At 36.6% G+C, this 23,503-nt stretch overlaps 1 protein-coding gene across 1 annotated transcript; it reads left to right on the top strand.

The window, feature by feature from the left end:
* The first annotated feature begins 5,875 nt into the window (after positions 1-5,875).
* Positions 5,876-21,964, top strand: LOC139314195 (chitinase-3-like protein 1). The gene is made up of 10 exons (XM_070939751.1): positions 5,876-6,017; positions 6,392-6,421; positions 8,153-8,354; positions 10,223-10,279; positions 11,496-11,646; positions 12,515-12,642; positions 13,515-13,650; positions 16,196-16,378; positions 18,640-18,756; positions 21,492-21,964. The coding sequence occupies exons 1-10, from the start codon at positions 5,993-5,995 to the stop codon at positions 21,624-21,626; spliced, it is 1,164 nt and encodes a 387-aa protein (XP_070795852.1). The 5' UTR covers positions 5,876-5,992; the 3' UTR covers positions 21,627-21,964.
* The last annotated feature ends 1,539 nt before the right edge of the window (positions 21,965-23,503 follow it).

Below are 23,503 nucleotides of genomic sequence, written 5' to 3'. Positions count from 1 at the left end.
AGCATAATGCAGCAAGAAACCAAGCATTGTAGCGCTCTCATTTATGGTGGCTGAATGCTGTGCTAGGAACAAGCATGCATGGAGTTTCCATGGCTAAACAAAATATTGCTAATGAAATAACCAATTCCAATCACATTATCTGAAAACACTGTGGGATACATAAGAAGTGCATGTACAAAGTAGATCCAATTTAAAACATGTAGACACAATGTATATAGACTATAGACTATGCACAAATCTATTTTTCACTTGGCAATATATCTAGTCAAGAAATTCCTTTCATTATTTTATTTGATTAATTCATGATTATAAGAGACAGAATAATCAATTACTTAGTTTTACATTTATAGCATCACTTGAATATTAGGTTCTAAAACAAGCTGTGGGCAGTATTTGTCTTAGGATATTGAAATTAGGATGACATCAATTGTGTTTGTGTCATTGGTCAAGTCTGCTTCCTTAAAAAGGGTACTATGTTTAGAAGTTCCTTGCCTATTCTATAGTAACTGACTCTTATTTAAGCTGAATTGATCTTGAAAGTAGTGACCAGACTTGCATAATTTTCACCCATGAGGGAAACTTGCCTGAATTATGAATGAACATTTTTAAAAAAAAAATGACTACAGCTTTTATGCCCTGTCAATAAACAATCCATGAGTAGTATTTGATTATTGTTGCTCTCATCCTGGAATTTATGGAATCAAAAATATTATGGTATGCATTGAAGCAATTTCTGCAACTGTTCTGCCTATAATTTTTTTTTAAAAAAAACAAACCAAGTTTGTAAAAGACTAAATTCACAGCATTAAAAAAATCTTTTTTAAAAAAAATTACAGTAGAAGCTGCCCTGCAAAAGATGGGGGTACTCAGTGGTGAAATCCAAATTTTTTTACTACCGGTTCTGTGGGTGTGGCTTGGTGGGTGTGGCAGGGGAAGGATACTGCAAAATCTCCATTCCCACCCCATTCTGGGGCCAGCCAGAGGTGGTATTTGCCGGTTCTCTGAACTGCTCAAAATTTCCGCTACTGGCTCTCCAGAACCTTCAGAATCTGCTGGATTTCACCCCTGGGGGTACCTCATAAAAAAGATTTTAAAAGGAAGAAAGGAAATGAAAATTGGCTAAATTAATCATATGGTCTTATTTCTGAAATTAATGTATTATTTAACTGTTAGTTTTTAACACGTATACATAATGAACAGAGATTTCTAAATTCATGTGAGCAAAATCCATTCTCTTCAATGCATCCCCTCCATGTATACATGTATGCGCGTGCACACACACACCGGAGGTGGCAAATCTTGACAAAGACAAACACTAATATGTGAGTTTGTTATTTTCTGGCAAATCCTCACGGGTTACTCCAGATGTACTGGTCAAAACCATTTTCTTGATCTTGTTCTTATAGATTGGTACTTTTCTGCCTTTTCTTCAAAATTTGAGTTGGTCTTCAGAATTTGACTGCATTTAAACATATTGTAGTTCTCCCTATTTCCCAGGGTACTTCCAAACATGGCACCTCTTGTGCTACATTCAGAAAATGAATTATTTCTGCCTCCCTTTAGGTGCAGAAAGAACTGGTGAGAAAAATTCAGGGAATGAAGCAGGGCAACATCTCCAGAAGCACACCAACTGTATCATAAGGAAGTTAAGAAATGATGGTGAAACTGAAAAAGACAAAAGAAAAACCAGAAGCCAGTAATAAGGAAATTGTGGGCAAACGGAGAAACAGTCATAAGGAAACATTGTCTTGATTGAAACCAAAAATTGACAACTTCATACTTATAATCCATTCAAAGTTCACCACATCTGGAATTTTTCCACATACATTTCTTAATATAAATTTAATGAATAAATGCATTTTTAAAGGTGTAGATGTCAGCAACTTGAAGATGTGTGGACATCAACTCCCAGAATGAGACTTCAGATACATCCTTTTTTCCTTCTTCTACCTTCTTTCTTTCCTCCATTTCTTCCTCCCTCCCTCCTTGCCTGCCTTTCAACTATCTCCATTCAGATCTTGATATAATTTTCTTCTTTCTCTTAAATTAAACCAGAATATTATATCTATTGTTTTTTTTTATTTCCTGAATCTTTTCTGTTTACAATTTATTCCTTTAATTTCCCAACTCTCAATTTTTCATAACCCAAGTCCTCACTACATAGGCCCGTACTGTTGGTCATTGTGGCTTTGATCAACTGAAGCTTTAGTAAGAAAAAGCAAGAGCAGCCTAGCTATCAATCATACTCTTAGCTTCATTCATTGCTAATGGTAAACCCATCATATTTTCTATCATGGCAAAAACATTTAATTCTATATACTGTATATTTGATTCCACTGCATATGAATGCAGTTGAAAAGGCCATACAAAACCTGTGAGAGCTGGCAAATGATGGAGTTTGTTGTCATCCAACATACCTGGAGAACACAAAATTAATGAAAGCTGCCTCAAAACAGTGACATACTGTTTTGATTGTATAAGACTTCATCATAGATATTGGTAATAGAAGAAACCCATTGATAATTAGTGACATTTCATTTTTAGATCATTTTTTCCAACCATGTAATTTTTAAAAAGGAATAGAAAAAAAGTAACATATTTTTCTTTAATAATTATGTGATAGGTACATGTTCATATAAAAAATGCTCATTCAATGCAGTTTCCTTTGTTAGAAAAGTACTAAGCAATTAACCATCATTCCAAAATTAGAAGCTAACAATAAATATAATCTGATCCTTTTTTGCATTAATGTCGTTTAACTAAATATATCTAGTCCTGTCTTCACACATATGATGATCTCATTGCATTATGCTAATGGTTAATTTGCTAGTTTCATGATTACTGGCTATTGATCTGTTGTGGTTGTTTTATTGCATTAGGTGTAAATTGCTTAGCATTTTTAATTAAAGTAGCATACAATTTTTAAAAAACAAATAATTACAGGCTGGCCTGTAAAACAAATACAGGGCTGGGCTGGGCTGGTGTCGCTTTGTCTGGTTATTCAGAAACCTGATAATCATTTGCTGAAAATGATTTCAGATAATCATTTGCTGAAAAAATACCAAACTATCATTATGCTGGACCAGGAAAAGTGCTCCCTCAGTTTAAAATCCTTATAGAAGTTTTCAGAAGTTGTCCTGCATCTGTAGCCAGTTGTTGATGAAAAGCAACTAATGAATCCAAGTACTTTAGTGTTTCTGTAGGTGACTGGCCCATTTCTGTTTTACTTTTCCACATGACTTCACTTGTTTTTTTCAGTTTCTCTACTTGTGTTGTTTCCACAAGCAAAAGAGAGGATGGCAAGATTTGTTCCACATATAGACATTAAAGGACCAGCTACTTAATCTTTCTCCAATAGCAGTATCCTCCACTCCACTCTACTTAAACACAGTAGATTACTTAAGGAAGGTCAGAATGACTCTCCTCTCCAACTTCTTTTGTCTGCTCCTGAGTCATCAGGCTCTGGTTTCTGACATACAGTTTGCTGTACAATTGATCCGGCAACATCTAAATAGAGCCCGCACAACAGTGGTGGGTTCCTCCCGGTTCGGCCCGGTTCTGCCGAGCCAGTAGCAGTGACAATATGACCTCACCAAACCGGTTCTGCCCCCCCTCCCCCCTCCCCTCCCGCATTATTCTTACCTTTTATTTGGCCCCACCCACAATCTATTGCTGCCTCCTGAGTCCCAGCTGATCGGCTAGAAAGAAAAAACCGTTTAAACTCTTGCCGTGGGGCTTCAAACGGCCGCCCTACAGCTGATCAGTGTTAAAAGGCAGTGTGGTGGTAGACCGGTGCCTCCAAAAACAAATGAGTAGACCGGTGCCTGCAAAAATAAATGGGTAGACCAGTGCCTCCAAAAACAAATGAGTAGACCGGTGTCTGCAAAAATAAATGGGTAGACCAGTGCCTCCAAAAACAAATGAGTAGACCAGTGCCTGCAAAAATAAATAGGTAGACCAGTGCCTCCAAAAACAAATGAGTAGACCGGTGCCTGCAAAAACAAATGAGTAGACCGGTACAGCTCTGCAAGCAATTAAAAGCCTGGTAGAACAGTACCTCTGCTAAATACTAAAGAATTGTCACATGACCATCAAGCCACGCCCACAAATTAAGCCACGCCCACAGAACCGGTAATAAAAAAAATTAGAACCCACCCCTGCCCCACACACATCCAATACATATAGATCCAGACTTTTGGAATCTACCCATGAATTAACTACATAAAAGTTGCTTATTGGTGCTGAGGTTTTGTGTCTAGATCTAGAAGCATGAGCAATTTGCAAGATGATGGGAAGACTTTACTTTCCTCTATGTCAGAAGTAGGCACCCATTCTTATCTTTGTAGCACACTTACTCATTTGTGGCAGAAGGGACTGAGAGCTGCAGTGGGATGGGGTGTGATATAAAGTGAGCAAGAATTTGACACAAAACTGATCAACTTAGAGAGGGGAAATATGAGCTTCAAAGAGGTGGTCAGATATTAAGACTTAATAAAACTCAGAGTTAAAGCTAAAACCTAATGTTTTTCAAAGTCATAAAGAAACATCGAGAGAACAGCCATCAGAGCATAGTACAAAGCTTTTTCCTCTCTTGATTTTTTCCATCAGGCTGTTACCAAAGTCTTGGCTCATAGTTCTGTTCTCTTGCCAGGATTTGTTGCTGAGTGTTCAGCTATTCTTCTCATTAGACCTGCTTTTTTACCTACAATTACTGTATAAAAGCTTCCACATAATCACACAGTTCTCATTCCACATGGTCAGGGGTTTCAGTCATGTTTTCATTCATGCAGCTCTACACAGATACATGAGTCTTCGGAGAGGGGCGGCATATAAATTGAATTAATTAAATTAAATTAAATTAAATTAAGTTAAAAATATGCATTTTGGGAATAGCACAGGATATATGGAACCTGGTTAATATTTCCCCACTCCAACACTGACTAATTATGAGTCTTAAAGACTAAATTAGTCATCCCTTACAGTATTGTCTGAGCATAATCTAAGGAGTTGGTTTTTAATCTTTAAACCTGATAAGTGATCCTTGACTTATTGAGCCCAAAATTTCTTTTGCTAAGCAAGGCAGTTGTTAAGTGAGTTTTGCCCCATATTACAACCTTTCTTCCCACAGTTGTTCAGTGAATCACTGCAGTTGTTAGTACATGGTTCTTAAGTGAATGGCTTCCTCAATGACTTTGCTTGTGAGAAGACCACAACAGGTAATCACACAAGCCAGGACACTGCAACCATTATAAATACGGTACATGCCAGTTGACAAGTGCCTGGATTTTGGTCATGTGTGATCATGAGGGTGCTACAAAAATCATAAGCGTGAAAAATGGTCATAAGTCACATTTTCAGTGCCGTTGTAACTTCGAACAGTCACTAAATGAATGGTTGCAAGTCAAGGACCACCCTATGTGAGAGATTGTTCATCTGAACTTTTCTGAAAGCGAAAGTCATCAGGAGAAGTCTTATTAAATGTGCCTTTCATTTTTTAAGAGTGATTTGTTGTTCACACAGAAAAGAAGCTTATCTGTATTCTGTGGAATGTTCTCCACAGGACAGAATGCTCTCCACAGTCAGGCTTTTCAACCAAGCGTTTTCACTCGAGCTTAATTGTATCTGCTATTTTTATGAGTTTTACTTACGGGATGAAAAATATATTTTTTTTAAATCATTAAATAAAAAGGAATCACGTATGATATTTTCATGGATTTAGAGCTGGAAGAGATGTGAAGCCGTAAAACTTGTTCTGCTGTTTTTTCCATTTAGACAGAAGTAAAGAAAAAGAAAGGAATCCTGATTTCATTGCAGCGCTTGCAACATAACATCAATTGCACAACAATCATTCCAGGAACAGAGAAACAATTCCTCCTAAAAAACACTACAAGTCTGTTAAGTGACTATAAATAAGAGGAGGGCCACAATATAGGTATCATTTTGTAAAGAAGCAACGTTTCTATTGTGGTTCAGTTGCACACTGGGAACCAGGATGGCTCAACTGTCAATATGGATTGGTAAGTCTCTGATCTTGTTCTTTAATGTTAAGTTATGATCTTATATGCAGAATTTCCATGATTTGAACTGGCAGTTCAGATGACACTACAGTTTTCTGCTCATGACATGGATTAGATGAAATAATCTTTTGAACATTGATGATGATATACTTCAAAGTTGATGAAAGAAAATTTGTTGTCTGGGTGGGGGGAAATCCCATGACGCTGTCCGGTTTAGGAAGCCTGATACATGTTATTATCTAATTAATTTCAAATACTTGTATTAATTGAAGAACTTCCCTTTGACCACAGAAGGGTGTGAACTAAGTATTATGGTCATTGTTTTAGCTTTGCTAGAATTTAATTTTCTTCTCTTGGCTTTGTTTTTGTATTAGGCATTGCTACGCTGATATTTCTTCAAAATGGTATGTCACTATTTCCTGTGTGGGTGGGGACAGGGGGAGGCATTTCAAGTCGTTCTAAATTTAAAATGTCTTTTTTTAAGCTTTATTTGAATGAGAAAGTTTATTTATTTTTTTATTTTATTTGGCAAGCATGAATAAGATAACAGATATAAGTATAAACGTGATTATGAATACAGGAAATGGATATGAATAAATGGGGACAGTAGGACAGGGATAGTAAGCATGTTGGTGCGCTTATGCATACCCCTTACAGACCTCTTAGGAATGGGGTGAGGTCAACAGTAGACAGTCTAAGGTTAAAATTATGGGGGTTTGGGGATGAAACCACAGAGTCAGGTAGTGCATTCCCAGGCATTGACCACTCTGTTGCTGAAGTCATATTTTCTGCAATCGAGTTTGGAACGGTTTATCTTAAGTTTGTATCTATTGTGTGCTGTGCCGTGTATTGTTGCGGTTGAAGCTGAAGTAGTCATTGACAGGTAGGACATTGTAGCAGATAATTTTATGTACTATGCTTAGGTCAGACCGAAATTATCTAAGCCCAAAATTTCAAACCTGATGGTATAAGGTATTCTGTTGTGAGCAGAGGAGTGGAGGACTCCTCTTCTGAAATATCTCTCGACTCGCTCAATTATATTAATGTCTTATATGCAATATGGGTTCCAGACTGATGAGCTGTATTCTGTATTTGAGAAACTATTACTTTCCTTGTTCATACATAATGAAGAAAGAAAAAGCAAAACTGGAATATCTAAATGGAACTTTGGCTGCTAAACAGCACAGCCAAACCAATAATTTGAGACCCACTTTAAGAGGGCTTTTGTCTGAACAATGTTTCATGTGAGATACTTCTTGAAAAGCTGGTGAAATAAGACCCTTAATTCTAAAGAGGAAGATGAAGTAACTCTTCACTTCATTTCATATCACTCCACTTGCAGATGACAGCAAGCATAAGCTTAGCAGATGACTGCTGAAGAGCCAATGTTGTCTTTTCTGGGTCTGCCAAAGGAGGCAACTGGAACAATGTGAAATAACTCAACAAAGCAAATTATGTCATTTCTGCTCCCCCCAAAATTGAATAGCATCACTTTTGCTGCACATTGTGTCTCATTGAGACATATTGTACTGCCTGGCATAGCTATTAAATCAGTACCCAAGAATATAGGTGGTCCTTGCTTAACATCAAAATGGTTGCTTAACAGTCACTGAATGAATGGTATTTATGACTAGTCATCATACTTATGTTCAGCTCACAATTATGACATTACAGCATTGTGTAATTGCCATTTGCAACCTTTGCCATTTCCTACAAGTAAGAACGATAGGGAAACTGGCAGGAGATTGCATTTTTATTAATTTGTTTGCTTATTTGTTTGTTTGATTGATTGTTTATTCCCATCTCAACCAATGCACTGCCCTCTAGAGGTGGAAACAACTGGACAATAACCTTTACCTTTACCTTACCTGTATGACTGTTTGTTCCTGTTTACAATTCATAACAAGCACAAGATTAACAGCAAAAAAATATTTCACCATATATTTGTGATGTGCTTGGAATTATCTTAAACTAGTGCGTGCAAATGATAGCTCTGGCACATTCAACTCAGGGCAAGAGTGCAAATTTGGAAGAAGCAGGATAGAATAAGTAGACAACGTCTCCATTCTTTAGACTGAATAACTCGTGCCTTTTGTTTAACACAATTTATTTTGTTTTCTTCCTCTTTATAACAGTTTCTGCCATTAACCTGGTTTGTTACTTCACCAGCTGGTCTCAGTACAGGGAAGCCCCAGGGGGCTTTGTCACTGATGACATTGAACCAGATCTTTGTACCCACATCATTTATGCTTTTGCTAATATATCAGGCAATCAAATCACCAAGTATGAATGGAATGATGATACTACCTATAACAACCTCAGGGGACTTAAAACTAGGTAAGTACAGATGGGAGATCGTGTAATAGCCAATGCACCCCAAAATACCAATATCCACATCAGCTACTAACGCCGAAGGGATGCTCAATTCATAGGATACTTGTTGACATGAGGCTCTTCTTAAACTTAAACTGAGAGACTTGATATCTGTGGTTTAACCTCACATCAACATTTCTGATAGAATAACTGTTGCAGGGAGAAGCCATCAGTATCAGGGCAAGAGTACTCGCAAAAGAAGACAATCCTCTACCTTGATCCTCATGTATCCTCTCTTCACACTGATATTTGTACCAGGAAGAAAAAACTTCCTTCCTGATGCCATAACTGTTTGAAAAGAAACAGGTGTTGTAAGAATTATGGTAAAGGAAAAAGATTGACTTCTTCCATGAACAGGTTCAATTGTTTGACTCTGCCAAGCAGTAATTCCAGTGGTGGGATTCAGCCACTTCGGGAGAACCGGTTGTTAACTTTCTGAGCAGTTTGGCAAACTGGTTGTTGGAAGAAATCATTAGGGCAGAGAACCGGTTGTTAAATTACTTGAATCCCACTACTGAGTAATTCTTTTTCTCCTGTTACTTATCTTTCCATCACTTAAAAGTTGTCTTGACTATCACACTTTTCAATCTACAAAGGCACAATGACTTGAGTTCCCTCAGGAAATCTACCCTTGGGATTTAGTTTAAAAATGGAAGAGGGAATTTAGGCGTTTCATCCAGTAATCTATTCACTGGGTGGTTTACTGGACAATGAATGGCATTTTTCATAGATATGTCTATGATATCCACAGCACAAACTACAAATATTATTGTAATATTGCAATAAATGTTCAGTATTTGTAATGCAATGCTCCATTTTATGCACCTCCTCTTACTTTTCAAATCTTGGCAACTTCTGCATCAAAAGTCATCTTAACATTTCACAGGATAATAGAATCAGTAACATTGATTAGGAGGATTTTTGTAGAAAGAAAGGAAGTTTTCAATGAATAAACTTTTGCAAGTCAGAAGGGCTCGGGGCACAAATTTCATCTTACAGAAGCTAAAAAAATTTATATTGGCTAATGAAATAATTGTGAATGAAGAAGAATGGAAGAATATAGAGACATGTTCTACTTAATTCTTCCCTCCTGTTACTTTTCAATTTAATATTTTATTAACAATAATAGCAAAAATTTAATGAGATATAATAAGAAATATAAAATGGGATGTAGTAATTATGCTTTTAAGGAGTGTCTGAATGTCTTGACCAATGTCAGTTTCTCTTCTTTGAATAATGTTAAAGATGCATAAGTTGCACTGAAGTGTGTGGCAGGATGAGCATTCATTTATCCACACTATTCATAAAATTCCTCACTTGCTTCTAGCAGTTAGATAATTTTAGATCAAAGGTAGGCATTGTAAGCCAGAATCTAGAATTTTGAAAGCATATTTTGGGTGATTGCATAAAATGGTTATCATGGTGAACATTCCCTAGCAGGCAACCAAGTTTGTTTCTTTCTTTTTCCATCTCTTCATGCCTACAGGGATATTCTAATATATGCATCTTTCTTTTTTCTGTTTCTTTTCTTTTTTTTAACACAAATGTGCAGTGCCAAGTAAAGCAATAGATTACAATTACTGCTCTCTTTTCTGCTGAAGGGGTCTTTGTTGAGTGTAGGAGCATCTGTAAGAAAAGATGATGGAAGAATTAGTGCTTTGTGTTGCAGATGCAATGACTAGGCTATCTAGCAGACAGCTGTCCAAAGGATCATTGGCACTATAGGCATACCAATATTTTTACGTTGAACTTAATAGTTAGAAAAAGGATCAGACATGAAAATATGGACAATTATATTGAGTATAACTGAGTATTTTCATTTACTTTTTCAGGAATCCCGAACTGAAGATTCTTCTGTCTGTTGGTGGAGCTAATTTAGGCTCTAGACCGTAAGTATAGAACTGTCAATTTATTTGTTTGTTTGATTTCCAAACCAGATGTAACTGAATTGTTAATTGAGTTATTTCAAATGAGATTTTCATGATAACTGCAGCACAAAGGGAAAGAGGTACCAATTCCAACTCTGATCAGGGGTCTTATGACAGAGTCACCTTGTAGGGGAAACAGGCGGCATAGAAATTTAATTAACCAAATAAATAAATAAATAAATAAAACTGCCATTGAAAAAAATGTGCATATGCAATGTCAAACTATATTTGTACTTCAGGGTATAGTTTGGTCATTATTTAGCTTCTCCTCAAAGTGAGCTGATCCCTTAAAATTAACATTTTTTTCCTGCTAAATGCTGCATTTGAAAAATCATAACCTATATCTGTCTTCCCCATCTCCCCTAGTCTCCACTTGTACAAATATAGAGAAAACCTCCCCAAAGTGGTGTCTAAATATGCTGGAAGTGCAATTGCGAAAACACACACACACACAGCCTAATGAAAGCTTCTGGCTGACATAAATTGAGTTTTACTTTACAATTCATAAATTGAATTGTTTGCAAAGGGTGCATCTATGAAGATTCTAAGTCATCCAGGTCATGCTTGTCTCAAAGTACTTTTTCAAAAGGCAACTGGGCTTTCTTTGCTTTTCCTTAAAGATGCCCCCCTCCAGTCATAACTGATGAAGCTTCTTGAATGAAAAGTGAAATGTCTTCAAGAAAAAATGAAGAAAGTCCAATTAACTTTTTAAAAAGCACCTTTGAGAGATATTTGCAAAGGGTAATTCTGAACTGAAGCCATTTTGTGCTGTGTAGCAGATCACCACTATTCTACAGCTTTATAAAGCTAGACATAAAGTGAAAAGAGGAGAGGGAAGGTTATAGACCTTTGTATCTCTGCAGAATTTAATAGGCAAGCAAAGTGCTTATCTATCAAATTGAATTCTGAATCTTTAAGAATTCAAGTCCTTTTACACTTTTTAATGATGATGATGTCCAGCTTTTAAATTCTCTTTCCACTAATACCAATGGTACTATGGAAGCTTTGAATGGTTTGGAGATGTAATAGTGAAAGGGAACTGACAACTTAAATTTCAGTTCAATAGTTGCAATATTAGAAAGCATGTTGCACATCTGGTTAAAATGATTCAATTATATTCCTTTTAAAAAATTTATTTTTAAAATCTGATTGTCTCTCTCTCTCCCATTTATAACAGCTTCCAGAACATAAATTCCTCTCCTGCCACACGCTCGGAATTTGTAGCATCCGTGATCAGCTTTCTTCGGAAGAATAATTTTGATGGTATTGATGTTGCTTGGCACAGACCAAGCCAGAATAATAAAAGGGATTTGGTTAAGCTGGTTCAGGTACATATATTAAATCATCTCTTTGTAAATAGTATAAGGATATGACTTTCCTTTTTCTATGCATATTAGAGATTTGTACAATCATTTCATTCCACCAAAGCACTGCCTCAGTTATTCAAATATACTGATTATTCTTATGAGGCCAGTGTCCTCCATTATTTGTCTCTCTACTTTCTGGTATCTTTTTTTTCCTCTCAATCAAATGATACAGGTTTTCTTCAGAAGCTCATCATTTCCAATTTGCATACTTTTTGAAGTGCTACTCCTTTTCTAGTAGACAGTCTTTACATGATATTATATCCAAGAAATCCAAATTTTACTTCAATTATACTTTCCTCTACTCTCACCTATAATTCTTTAGAGCTCAAGTAATCATTCCCTGACTTCCAAATAATTTATGTTCTGTAGACTTCTAGAAGAAAAGGGGGGAGGGAGAAAACAATTTTTAAGCCGCTTCTTCTTCCGTGGAGTTCAGCAGCTCCAGGATTCATTCATGCTTTGATGCAATGGGAAAGGGTTCTGCAGACAGTTGTGAGGGCAGCCTTTGGCTAAATTAGTTGTCAAACTAATCTCACATGGTTGGAGCATAGTGCTGCAAATATCAAAACAATCCTGCTGACAGTCCCAAACCTAATTCCTTTGCATTTACCCTGCATTTACAAGGTTAAAAAACATAATGAGCAGATTATCCAGAGATGTTCCTAACATTGGACAACACAGCCTATTGTAGTAAATAAAAAAAGCTGAAAATATTTGCAATACTACAGGTTCTTGCTGCTTTTCTACTGTATATAACTCAAGAACTTGCAAGTTAAATCTTTTTACCATTTATTAAATCACAATAATGATTTCAATTAATGTCATTTAGGACCTGAATGTAGCATTCCGCTATGAGGCCCGGAAGAATCCAAACAGGCAAAATCTCATATTGAGTGTGGCAGTACCAGCTGGAAAAGAAGCTATTGATAGTGGCTTTGATATCCCGAATATTGCTAGGCAAGTACTCTTATTATCATGACTCATAGAATACATACAGATATGAACATACATTCATGAATTAACCCAAATAAACATTTCCAAGTTATCATGTTTTTATACTTGCCTAGTTTAAAATCTTCTGATAAATTTCTTTTATCACTGAAAACAGGACATTTTTAAATAAATGAAAAAAAAGCAAAATAAATACAGGTAGTCCTCAACTTACCACCACAATTGAGTCCAAAATTTCTGTTGCTAAGTGAAACATTTGTTAAGTGAATTTTGCCCCATTTTACAATCTTTCTTGCCACAGTTGTTAAGTGAATCACTGCAGTTATTAAATTAGTAACACAGTTGTTAAGTGAATTTGGCTTGCCCATTGACTTTACCTGTAAGAAGGTCTCAAAAGGTAATTATATGACCCAAGGACACTGCAACTGTCATAAATATGAGTTGGTTGCCAAGCATCCAAATTTTGATCACATAACTATGGGGATCATGCAATGGTTGTGTGAAAACTGGTCATAGGTTACTTTTTTCAGTGCTATTGTAACTTTGAATGGTCACTAAATGAACTGTTGTAAGTCGAGGACTACCTGTAAGTGATTCAAAACCATTTCAAGACATGTGCAAGGAGAATAAACAACTTATTTGCATCACTTGCATAATCTTCTCCTTTAAAGTTCGTTAAGCAGAACGGTGTTAAGGTTTAAATTAAAATTCATATTCCAGAAATGTATGGATTATTAATAAAAGTTAAGTCTGTTACATTTAGAATTCTTACTGAAATTCAATGTGAGATAATGGCTTTTTTCAGAAACTTTACAGAAACCTAATAAAAATATAGTCATTACCAAAAGTTTATTGAATTATTATTTATTTTTCTATAGATTTGCAGATTTCCTTAATGTCATGACCTTTGATTTTCATGGTTATTGGCCAGATCATAGTCACCCCTATACTGGCCATGGAAGCCCCCTTAGGAAGAGCAGAGCTGACAAAGGAGCTGCAGCCTTTTATAATGTTGTAAGTTATCTAGTTGTGAACTTTTTCAAGTAGGTTTGAAATACTATATTTGACTTTGACCCTAATTGACTCTAATGATATAGTAGCAAGTATTGTATTGATCTAGTAATTATCTTGAAATCCAGCGCTAATGAATGAAGCCAACACAACAGATTCAACCCCACACCTGCAACCCCAATCCCAGTAAACAGATTGACAATTATTATGGGCAGGAATTCCAAGCATGTTTTCTACATTATCTAGAAGTTTTTGTTTGCCTGGGGAATAATTCATCTTTTCATTGTTATCCTGATGGTGCATAGTAAGGTAAAGGTTCCCCCCGCACATGTGTGCTAGTTGTTTCCAGCTCTAGGGGGCGGGGCTCATCTCCGTTTCTAAGCCGAAGAACCAGTGCTGTCCGAAGACGTTCTCCGTGGTCATGTGACTGGCATGACTAAACGCCGAAGGTGCCTGGAGCATTATTACCTTCCCACCAAAGTGGTCATCATTTTTCTACTTGCATTTTTTACGTGCTTTCGAACTGATAGGTTGGCAGAAGCTGGGACAAGTAACAGGAGCTCACCCTGTTACGCAGCACTAGGGATTCAAACCGCTGCCAACCTTCTGATCAACAAGCTCAGCGTCTTAGCCACTGAGCCACCGCATCCCATAGTATAGTATAGTAAGGACTATAAAGGGTGTATAGTAAGGACTAGTAAAAATGGGTTCTTATTCCATTCCAAGTTCCCTAACCAATGTGACCAGTAATGAAGAAAGATGGGAACTCTATCCCTCACATTTGGTTACCAAGTATATGCATGAGCTCATATTTCCCATTTTTTAAAAGTTCTCAACCAGAAAAATAGCCTCACACAATCAGCCCCTTCTGGTGGAATTATCATCCTTTCAGTGATATTTTATGTTGCTCGCAATTGCCTGGGAAAAAGAGTTAAGTTCTCAGTCCTGGAAAAAGTTGACCATCCAAACATATGAAAAAAGTATTTTGAATAGATGTTGCTTGCAAATATTTATTTAAATATTTATATAGTAGAAGGAAATATACATACATTGAATACATAATGCATATTCAGGATATGGACTAAATGTTGAACATCGAGCCTGGAGGTGCAGTGGACTAAACTACTGTTAAAGTAGTATTTAGCTGCCAGCTGCCTGCAATTACTGCGAGTTCAATTCTCACCAGGCTCAAGGTTGACTCAGTCTTCCATCCTTCCGAGGTAGGTAAAATGAGGACCCGGTTTGTGGGGGCAATAAGCTGACTTTGTATAAAAGAGAACACCGCTTGGGGGGGCCAAAAGCCCTACTAAGCAGGTATATACAAAAATATGAAGGCTATTGCTTAAAAGCATTGTAAGCCCCCTGAGTCTCCGGAGAAGGGCAGCATATAAATCAAACTAATAAATAAAAAATAAATAAACAATTCACAAAATCACAATTACAAAAATGGGATAGAATAAATTATTTTTGAGGGGGATTATAAAACATTTAAAATATAATTAACCCATAACTTGAATATAGAATTTTAGATTAGGATACCATACTGATGCAAATATCTGATTTTAGAAATTATTTCTAGAAATTATTTCAGTGATGAAATCTGAAATGCAGAGAAATACTGCACATTCATTTCAAATTTGGAATAAAACTTTCCTCCTACATATTTATTTCAACACAGGTTAAAACATTTAGAGCACTTAATTATCATCCTACCATCCATAACAAGTATTTAGTAATATAAGGGATGTAATAGTAATAGTGCAATATAACAGAACTAATTCATGTGAAGTACCTGTCTGTAGAAAGGTAACCTTGAAGCAAATATTGTAAACAAAGAAAATTGAAGCATTCTTCAATGCTTCTTTCAAATGGAAACAGAGATAGCATTAAGAATAAACTTGGGCTGGCCTCTCCTGGGGTGTAAGAATCTGACTTGCATGACTCACTGAGGTGTAACAGCAGACTTACATTATTCTGTTATTATAGATTAGCCATAAAGTATAAATAATCCTTGTTTATCAACAATTATTATCAGGCTCCAAAAACCAAGAAAAGCACATTGTAATTCTTCCAAGCAATTTTTTTCCCTCAGAAAAATCTTGCCAAACTGAAGCAAAACTACCACCTCCATAAAGCATAGACTCTGGGAAATATTAGGGAGGAGCCATCTTCATCCTCTTTCTCTCACACAAACTATTTGAACAATTGTTTCTTGCTTCTCTGGAATGCATCCCTCCCCCCCCGGGAATCCAGATTACATTCCATCAGTTATGATGGTGATGAAAAACTTTGTGACCTATGACCTATCCTCACATTTACAACCTCAGTTAAAGCAAACGAAAACTGAAGAAAGATCAAAGCACAGCTATGGTTTCACTTAGTGACCATTTTGTTTAACAACTGAGTTGAAAGGTCCAATGATCGTCACTAAATGAGGATTACCTGTATAGTCCTAGTCTTCCTCTGGAGTTGATTTATGGATGTAGTCTACCATGTGTGGCTGACACTATCTAAAGCATATCGTGAATAATTATATCTTCTTTTTCAGGACTATGCTGTGAGATATTTGAAGACCAAAGGTGCCCCTAATTTGAAAATCATCATGGGAATTCCTACCTATGGACACACTTTCACTCTTTCTTCTGCACAGACTGGGCTTGGAGCTCCCGCCTCTGGCCCTGGGCTAGCTGGCCCATTCACAAAAACAGCAGGAATCCTGGCATATTATGAGGTACAAATCATTTTAGTGGTTTTCCTACTTGCACCTAAGCATGGTATCATGACAACATACTTTTTCTGCTGTATCCCCTTGAATCTTACCTTCATCTCCTTCCCAATTTATGAATGAGGCAAGTTTAGGTTGTTCTTAGCATAACTAATGATTAACCCAGTATTTTAACATTAATAACTGTCCTTATTTTAAAGCCATTTAAGAATTACTTCAAGGTGTGTAAAATCGGTTAGGTTTTATCATCTGTAACCTGGGAGGGAAATCAAGTGACTTGAAACAGAGGCAAGATTGCCAATTGGGAGAGCAGATTTCATTCTTTTATAGTTTTATCTTTCAGTCAATATCCTATATATGTACACACATAGTACATACACACACTAACTCTAATATATTCATGTGAAGGATCAATAGGAATCCAGCAGGATTATAGTGCACAGTACTGTATTTACATACAGTTACTATGCTTGTCCTGTTTTTTATAGTCCCTCCATGCTGAGGATAAACTTATGCAGCAAGGCGCATTTTATATTTGTGTAATTTTCCATTTTGATTATAACACTGACTTCTACTGAGAAAGGAAACTGTTACGGAGAAACAATTTGAGAACTGCTTCCAAATTAAAGGAAGCAAAGAAGGGAACATTAAAAGGGGCAGATATTAAAAAAGGATGGCTTGATAACTCTTTTAATCTTTTGCATTAAGACAGTACATGAAGAGGAAATCCTCATCCATAGTTAGATCAGAGGTGGGTTTCAGCAGGTTCTGACGAGTTCTGGAGAACCAGTGGCGGAAATTTTGAGTAGTTTGGAGAACCGGTAAATACTACCTCTGACTGGCCCCGCCCCCATCTATTCTCTGCCTCCCGAGTCCCAGCTGATTGGAAGGAAATGGGGATTTTGCAGTAACCTTCCCCTGGAATGGGGAGGGAATGGAGATTTTACAGTATCCTTCCCCTGCCATGCCCACCAAGCCATGCCACACCCACCAAACCACACCCACAGAACCGGGAGTAAAAAAATTTGAAACCCACCACTGAGTTAGATCAAAAGAAGGAAAAATCAGGTCTCAGGCTACACGATGTTTAGGAAGCAAGAATATTGTGTTTTATGATGCAACAAAAAACAGCCAACTGGAATTCCAAAAAAATCAATTGGCTACTAAAATGACAGCTCTTTAAAAAAAAAAACAGGAAAGGCTGGATCAGCATGTACATTCTAAGAGTTCTTTTGCACATGGTGTTCATGTGCTAGGACACTCATTTCCTTCCAACTGTGGGCTGTTTTAGGATGTGCTAGTTCTGGGAACCATGTTCCATTGCCTTAAGTTGCTAACATTAATTGACAATTAGAGAATGATTAGACATTCCCAAAATACTATCCATAAAATCTGAATAATTAAAACAAGGGTGGTTCCTCAGAGAAGACCCTTTGTTCTGTACATGCAAAATATACATCTCCTATGGATGGAAAATATGATCCTCCACCGATTATTTTAATATGGAGGTTGATTGATATTGAATCAGACTTTTTCAACTATTTGGGGACTAGAATTAGAAGAAAGTGCAAGTAACTAAACAGAGATTGGCAGCCATATTAACTATTTCAAAAGTATATAATGGTAACAACTACATAGATCAATCAGAATTAGTACAGACTTCTGTATTTATTGAAGCTTCCAAACCACTTTTAAATACTACTTCAGACATTTAAAAAAAATTACAGTGATCCACTTGGAATAATCTGTGAATGGTCATGGTGATCAGTCTTTCTTAACCACACACACACAAAAAAAGCTACAGATGGAGGACAGGCAGCAATGGCTGTAAAGAGCTCTTCCAAAAGTAAACAAGTTTTTCCTTTTTCTTTTACATTTTTAATTCTCACTTGACCCATTTTTAATCCATATCTGACTTTTTACAAGAGCACATATAGATGATGATGGCATATCATCTGAAACTGGTAAACAGTGTCTAATTATTTGAGATCACTTGAGCATATGACAACAGCATCAGTGGTGATACCCACCCATTATAGTACAAGCTGAATACAAGGGAGCATATCTCCCATTCTAAACATATAATATACCAATTTTTCAGATCTAGAGATATCAACCCATTTTATATCCATCAGCAATCCAAAGCATTTGCTAAAATGACAGACAGGTAGAAAAAAAATGCCCCAAATGTAGGTAACCTAAGTTCAGAAGAGAGCCAAACAATCTACTGATATCACAATATTTATCCTTTCTAATTTATTTGACAGATTTGTAGTTTTAATCATGGTGCCACAATAGAAAAGATTGAAGAGCAAAGTGTCCCCTATTCCTACAAAGGGAACCAATGGGTGGGCTATGAAGATGAAACAAGCGTTCAAATAAAGGCAAGTATTGTAGCATGATTATTTGTTACTTATTAATTAAGTACCAATTGTGGTGATACAAATGGTATGCAACAAGGTTGAAAAGGCTTGAACTTCATTTGTTCAAAAAGAAGGCAAAAAAATGTAGAAAAATCTCACTGCTATGCAATAGGGCAATTTTAAGCACCCTTTCCTGGATTGGGAGACCCTGTACTCATTCACTCATGCCCTGGTCATCTACTGCAATGTGCTCTACATGGAGCTACCCTCAAAGAGCATTTGGAAGCTACAACTGGCATAGAATGCAAAAGTATGGACCATTCTGGGGGGCCCTAGAGTAGCCCATATAACACCACTATGCATGAATTGCACTGATTGCCAGTTTGCTTCTGAGTCCAATTCAAGATGTTGGTTATCACCTTTAAAGCCCTTCTTGACATGGCTCGAGTCTATTTGAGGAACTGTCTTACCCCAATGGAATTGACCTGCTCCACTTGCAGAAGGAGCATGCTGTGGATCCCATCAACCAAGTAATTGTAACTGGCAGGATCCAGGAAAGACTTTTGTGCTATGGCTTCCACCTTTTGGAACATTGTGCCCCTTGAAGTGAGATCGGTTCTCAACATCTTGGCTTTATGAAAGGGCCTGAAAACCTGGCTTCTCAGGTGCAAAGAATCAGGATCATTCATAAGGTTGCAGCATAAAAGATTTATTCAAATCTATACACCAGAATCTTAAATCCTAAAGATGAAACTCAAATACTTTGGCAACCTAGTGAAAAGGAAGGACTCACTGGAGAAGTGCCTAATGCTGGGAAGGATTGGGGGCAAAAGAAGATGGGGATGACAGAGAACGAGGTGGCTGGATGGAGTCACTGAAGTAGTAGATGTGAGCTTAAATGGACTCCAGGGGATAGTAGAGGACAGGAAAGCCTGGAGGAACATTGTCCATGGAGTCACAATGGGTTTGACACAACTTTACAACTAACAACAAATATACCAGAATCTAATCAACTAATGACCAGCACTAAAATGGCACTAGACCAGAGATGTCAAACTCATGTCGTCACGGTGGCGTCATGTGATGTATTGGGACTTTTTTCCCCTTTGCTAAACTGGGCATGGGTGTGGCCACCACATGATGCATTCAGCCCCTGGGCCAGGAGTTTGACAGCCCTCCACTAAAGGACAACAGCATTCAAGGGGGACTGGACTTAGATGTCTTGTGGCAATGCAAGGACTCTAAAGTGATGACACATTTCACTCCACCCCACAGTTCTGCCTGGTCTTCTCCTGCAAGCTCTGCCTGCTAGCTTGGGACCCTAATGGAGGCATCCCATTCTGGAGACAGATAATAGATTAGGAGCCCATCTCTACCCCATTTCTTTTTATCTGGATTTTTGTTAACTTTTAATGTCTTAATTATTAATGCTTAATAGTTTAATGTTCTAACTACTTTACATCATGCTTTTAATTGTTTTATATTTGCTTTTATGATATTATAAGCTGCCCAGAGTCATTTTACAATGAGATAGATAGCATATAAATTTAATAAATTTAAAAATACACACAATACATAAAAAATAAATACATAAACTAAAAAATATTTTATTCAGAGGATAAATTTTCAGATAGATACACAAGCAGACAAACAAATACTTATTCAAAGTAATCATTGGAAATTCCCAGATCTCCATAGAGGGCATATTACCAGTAGCTAGCTGCATCAGAATTACAGCTCTGGCTGTCAGTTTAAAAAAAGATGTTTATTAATTTACTAAGCAAGCCAATCAATTAAGATTTATTAAGAAATCCAATCATCTTCTATTTCATCAAAGAACAATATTCAAAATGTAAGATGGTCCACTTTTCAAAGAGGTGGTAAGAGGTGATTAGACAATTTATCTTGAATTACTACATGTATAAATTTAGCTTATATTCTGTCCACTTACCCGGATGCAAACCTCCAAAAAACTAAAAAAGTAATGTATACAAATCCTAGCAAAATCATTTTCTGTACAACAGAAGCAGGTATTTTCATGGTATTATTATACTGCTGTGACATGATGAACCATCCACAGTGTAACTTAGACTGTAAATGCTTGAATGAAAATGCACTGCACCCTATGTTGACTTCTACTTATTTATTTTAGAAACCTGTCTTCATTGGAGAATCACAGAGTAATTTACAAATAAAAAATTTCAAAGCATTAAAATAAATATTACTCTGAAGGGCTGTAGCTTTGAAGGGGAAAAGATACTTGTGAGTACATGTGGGCACACACCTGTCTGCAATTTCTTAACATATTCTTTCCTAGAATTGCTCTGCTGCTGCAGAAGGTAATCAAGGAATCTTAAGAAAAGTCTAGATGTTTTAAGGTATTGCAGACTGGTGTTATGTATATTCCCTTGAACAATCCTAAACACCTTTTTACCTTCGAGGCTAAAGCACTACACAATCCTATTTGCAAATTCAAAACATTCTTTTCTTACAAAAATATCTGAAAATGATACCCTTACGACCCTAATACTGTTATCTGTCAGAATGTTATTTCTTGATCTTCTAATGGCTGACATACAAACAAATTCAAATTTTGGAAACAATTAAAGCCCTTTTGCAAATTTGAGGCAAAGTGAAGATTGACAAACTTTATTGTGTGGTTTGTGAGATAAAAAGTTCATGTAAGCTCATATTTGTTACAGAGTGGATATTGTGTTTGGGATTTTATTTCATTCCTTTCTCTCTCTCTTCTTTAGGTTCAGTATGCGAAGAACAACAATTTGGGAGGTGTTATGGTTTGGACACTTGATCAAGATGATTTTTCAGGTACCTTCTGCAAGAACCGCAATTATCCACTACTTGCTGCTATTAAAAAGGAACTAAATAAATAAGAACATGTATTTGCCAAAAAAAAGCCCCAATTTTAAATAGCAATAGAATCTTACAGGTTAAGTCAATTTTGGTGTTCTTTTAGGAATTAAAAACAAATGCTTACTTCTAAATACTATACATGCTTAATATAGCATTATATATAACTAGTTATTAGTTCTGTATTATTTCATGATTAATATTATTCATTTCCTATTAAGTATTATCTATTTCCATTATTTTGACCTATTTCTGCAGGCAGTATGTAGTCTTTTGACATTATGCCTAGGCCTTTCATTATATAAATAAATAGTTCATCTTGATTATACTGTATTAAAAATGTTCATAAAGTTCATTAAATGTGCTGTCTCAAAAAAAAGTCTTAATACTTTCAATAAAAGATTTGCCTTCCTTTATTTTGGTATTCTATATATCAAAACCTATGTTCGTTCTTTTACTAACTGGAAGATGGTGAGGTGGAGTGCTTTTTCTTCAAAACACACCTTTTCCCAAAATAATTTTGTTTACAGTTGTAAACAATCACCCTCAACAATTCAGCTGCCTCTTCTTTGGAACATCAACAAATTAATTCAATTTGATTTAAGGACAAGCATCATATCACTTTTATAGAATGAATATAAACTAGATGCTGCAACAAATGCTATTTTATCACACTGGAGATTTTTTTTACAAGTAATTCTTGTATTTAACTGTTTTAGTATCATTGAAAGGAAATACTTCCTTTGAGCACATTTTTTGCTTCAACATATTAGAGAATATCAGTAAGAGAAAAATGTATGTTACTGGGATAATAATATATTGAAGTTAAAGAGAAGAATTGGCCACTATTTGAGCACATGGACAAATTGTTTTCTAATTAGTTGTTTTGAAATTAAAGTATAAACTGTCCATAAAATTTGGTGACCTGACTAAACACACAGTGGATAACTACACTAAGCTTTTTACCTACCGTAATACATTGGGAAATGCACTCAGTCCTAGAGAATGCACATACAGTGTAGCCTATTTCAAATGATGACAAAATGGTCCTTAATGACTGATCATCAACATAATTCAATTCTGATTTACGTGTTCTCATGAAACCCATATTTATACTTCAGTGGTGGGTTCCTCCCGGTTCGGTCCGGTTCAGCCGAGCCGGTAGCGATGACGATATGACATCACTGAACCGGTTCTCCCCCCCACCCCCCCCACTCTCCCACATTATTCTTACCCTTTATTTGGCCCCACTCCCAATCTATTGCTGCCTCCCAAGTCCCAACTGATGGCTAGAGGGAAAAAACCTGTTTAAACTCTTGCCGCGGGGCTTCAAAGGGCCGCTCTACAGCTGATCAGTGTTAAAAGCAAACAAATGAGTCGGGTCGTAAGTGCGAGGACCTTCCAGAAATGACTCTTTTCAGCCCTCTGAGTAGTCCCTATACACATAGCCATGGCCACCCGGTCACATGACCAGCTAGCCACGCCCACCTAGTCACGTGACCTCTAAGCCATACCCAGAAAATAAGCCACGCCCACAGAACCATTAGTAAAAAAAATTAGAACCCACCCCTATTATACTTCTATATAAGCTCTGTCTGCTAAAATTAATTTGGTATGAAAATACATATATAAAGCACAAGTATCAGGAAGGCCAGAAACAAATGTGCTAACCCATTATCCCGCCAGCTTTTTAAAAACAACAAGTGCAAACTGATAAGGATCTGAAAGTGGAATAAAATTATCCATGCAAAATTCCAAGGTGTGGAAAGATTTTTAAGCACATCCAGCAGAACAAGAAAAATCACCCGCTATCTTCCATTGAAGAAGGAAGTTTGGGGTAGCACCAGTGGGAATGTAGATGCCGGGCCCAAAATGGCATTTGTAGCACCAAGCTCCACTC

The sequence above is a fragment of the Pituophis catenifer genome, unplaced genomic scaffold (genome assembly GCF_029215685.1).
Source record: "Pituophis catenifer annectens isolate HBS135680 unplaced genomic scaffold, rPitCat1.0.hap2 SCAF_3, whole genome shotgun sequence".
NCBI classification, from domain to species: domain Eukaryota; kingdom Metazoa; phylum Chordata; class Lepidosauria; order Squamata; family Colubridae; genus Pituophis; species Pituophis catenifer.
The sequence above is the reverse complement of the archived record's forward strand: the minus strand, read 5'-3'. Positions and strand labels throughout refer to the sequence as shown.

Coding starts and splice junctions, on each gene's coding strand:
- LOC139314195 (XM_070939751.1), top strand. CDS start 5,993: ATGGCTCAACTGTCAATATGGATTG. Junction 6,422..8,152: donor GCTGATATTTCTTCAAAATG/GTATGTCACTAT, acceptor TCTTTATAACAG/TTTCTGCCATTAACCTGGTT. Junction 12,643..13,514: donor GATATCCCGAATATTGCTAG/GCAAGTACTCTT, acceptor ATTTTTCTATAG/ATTTGCAGATTTCCTTAATG.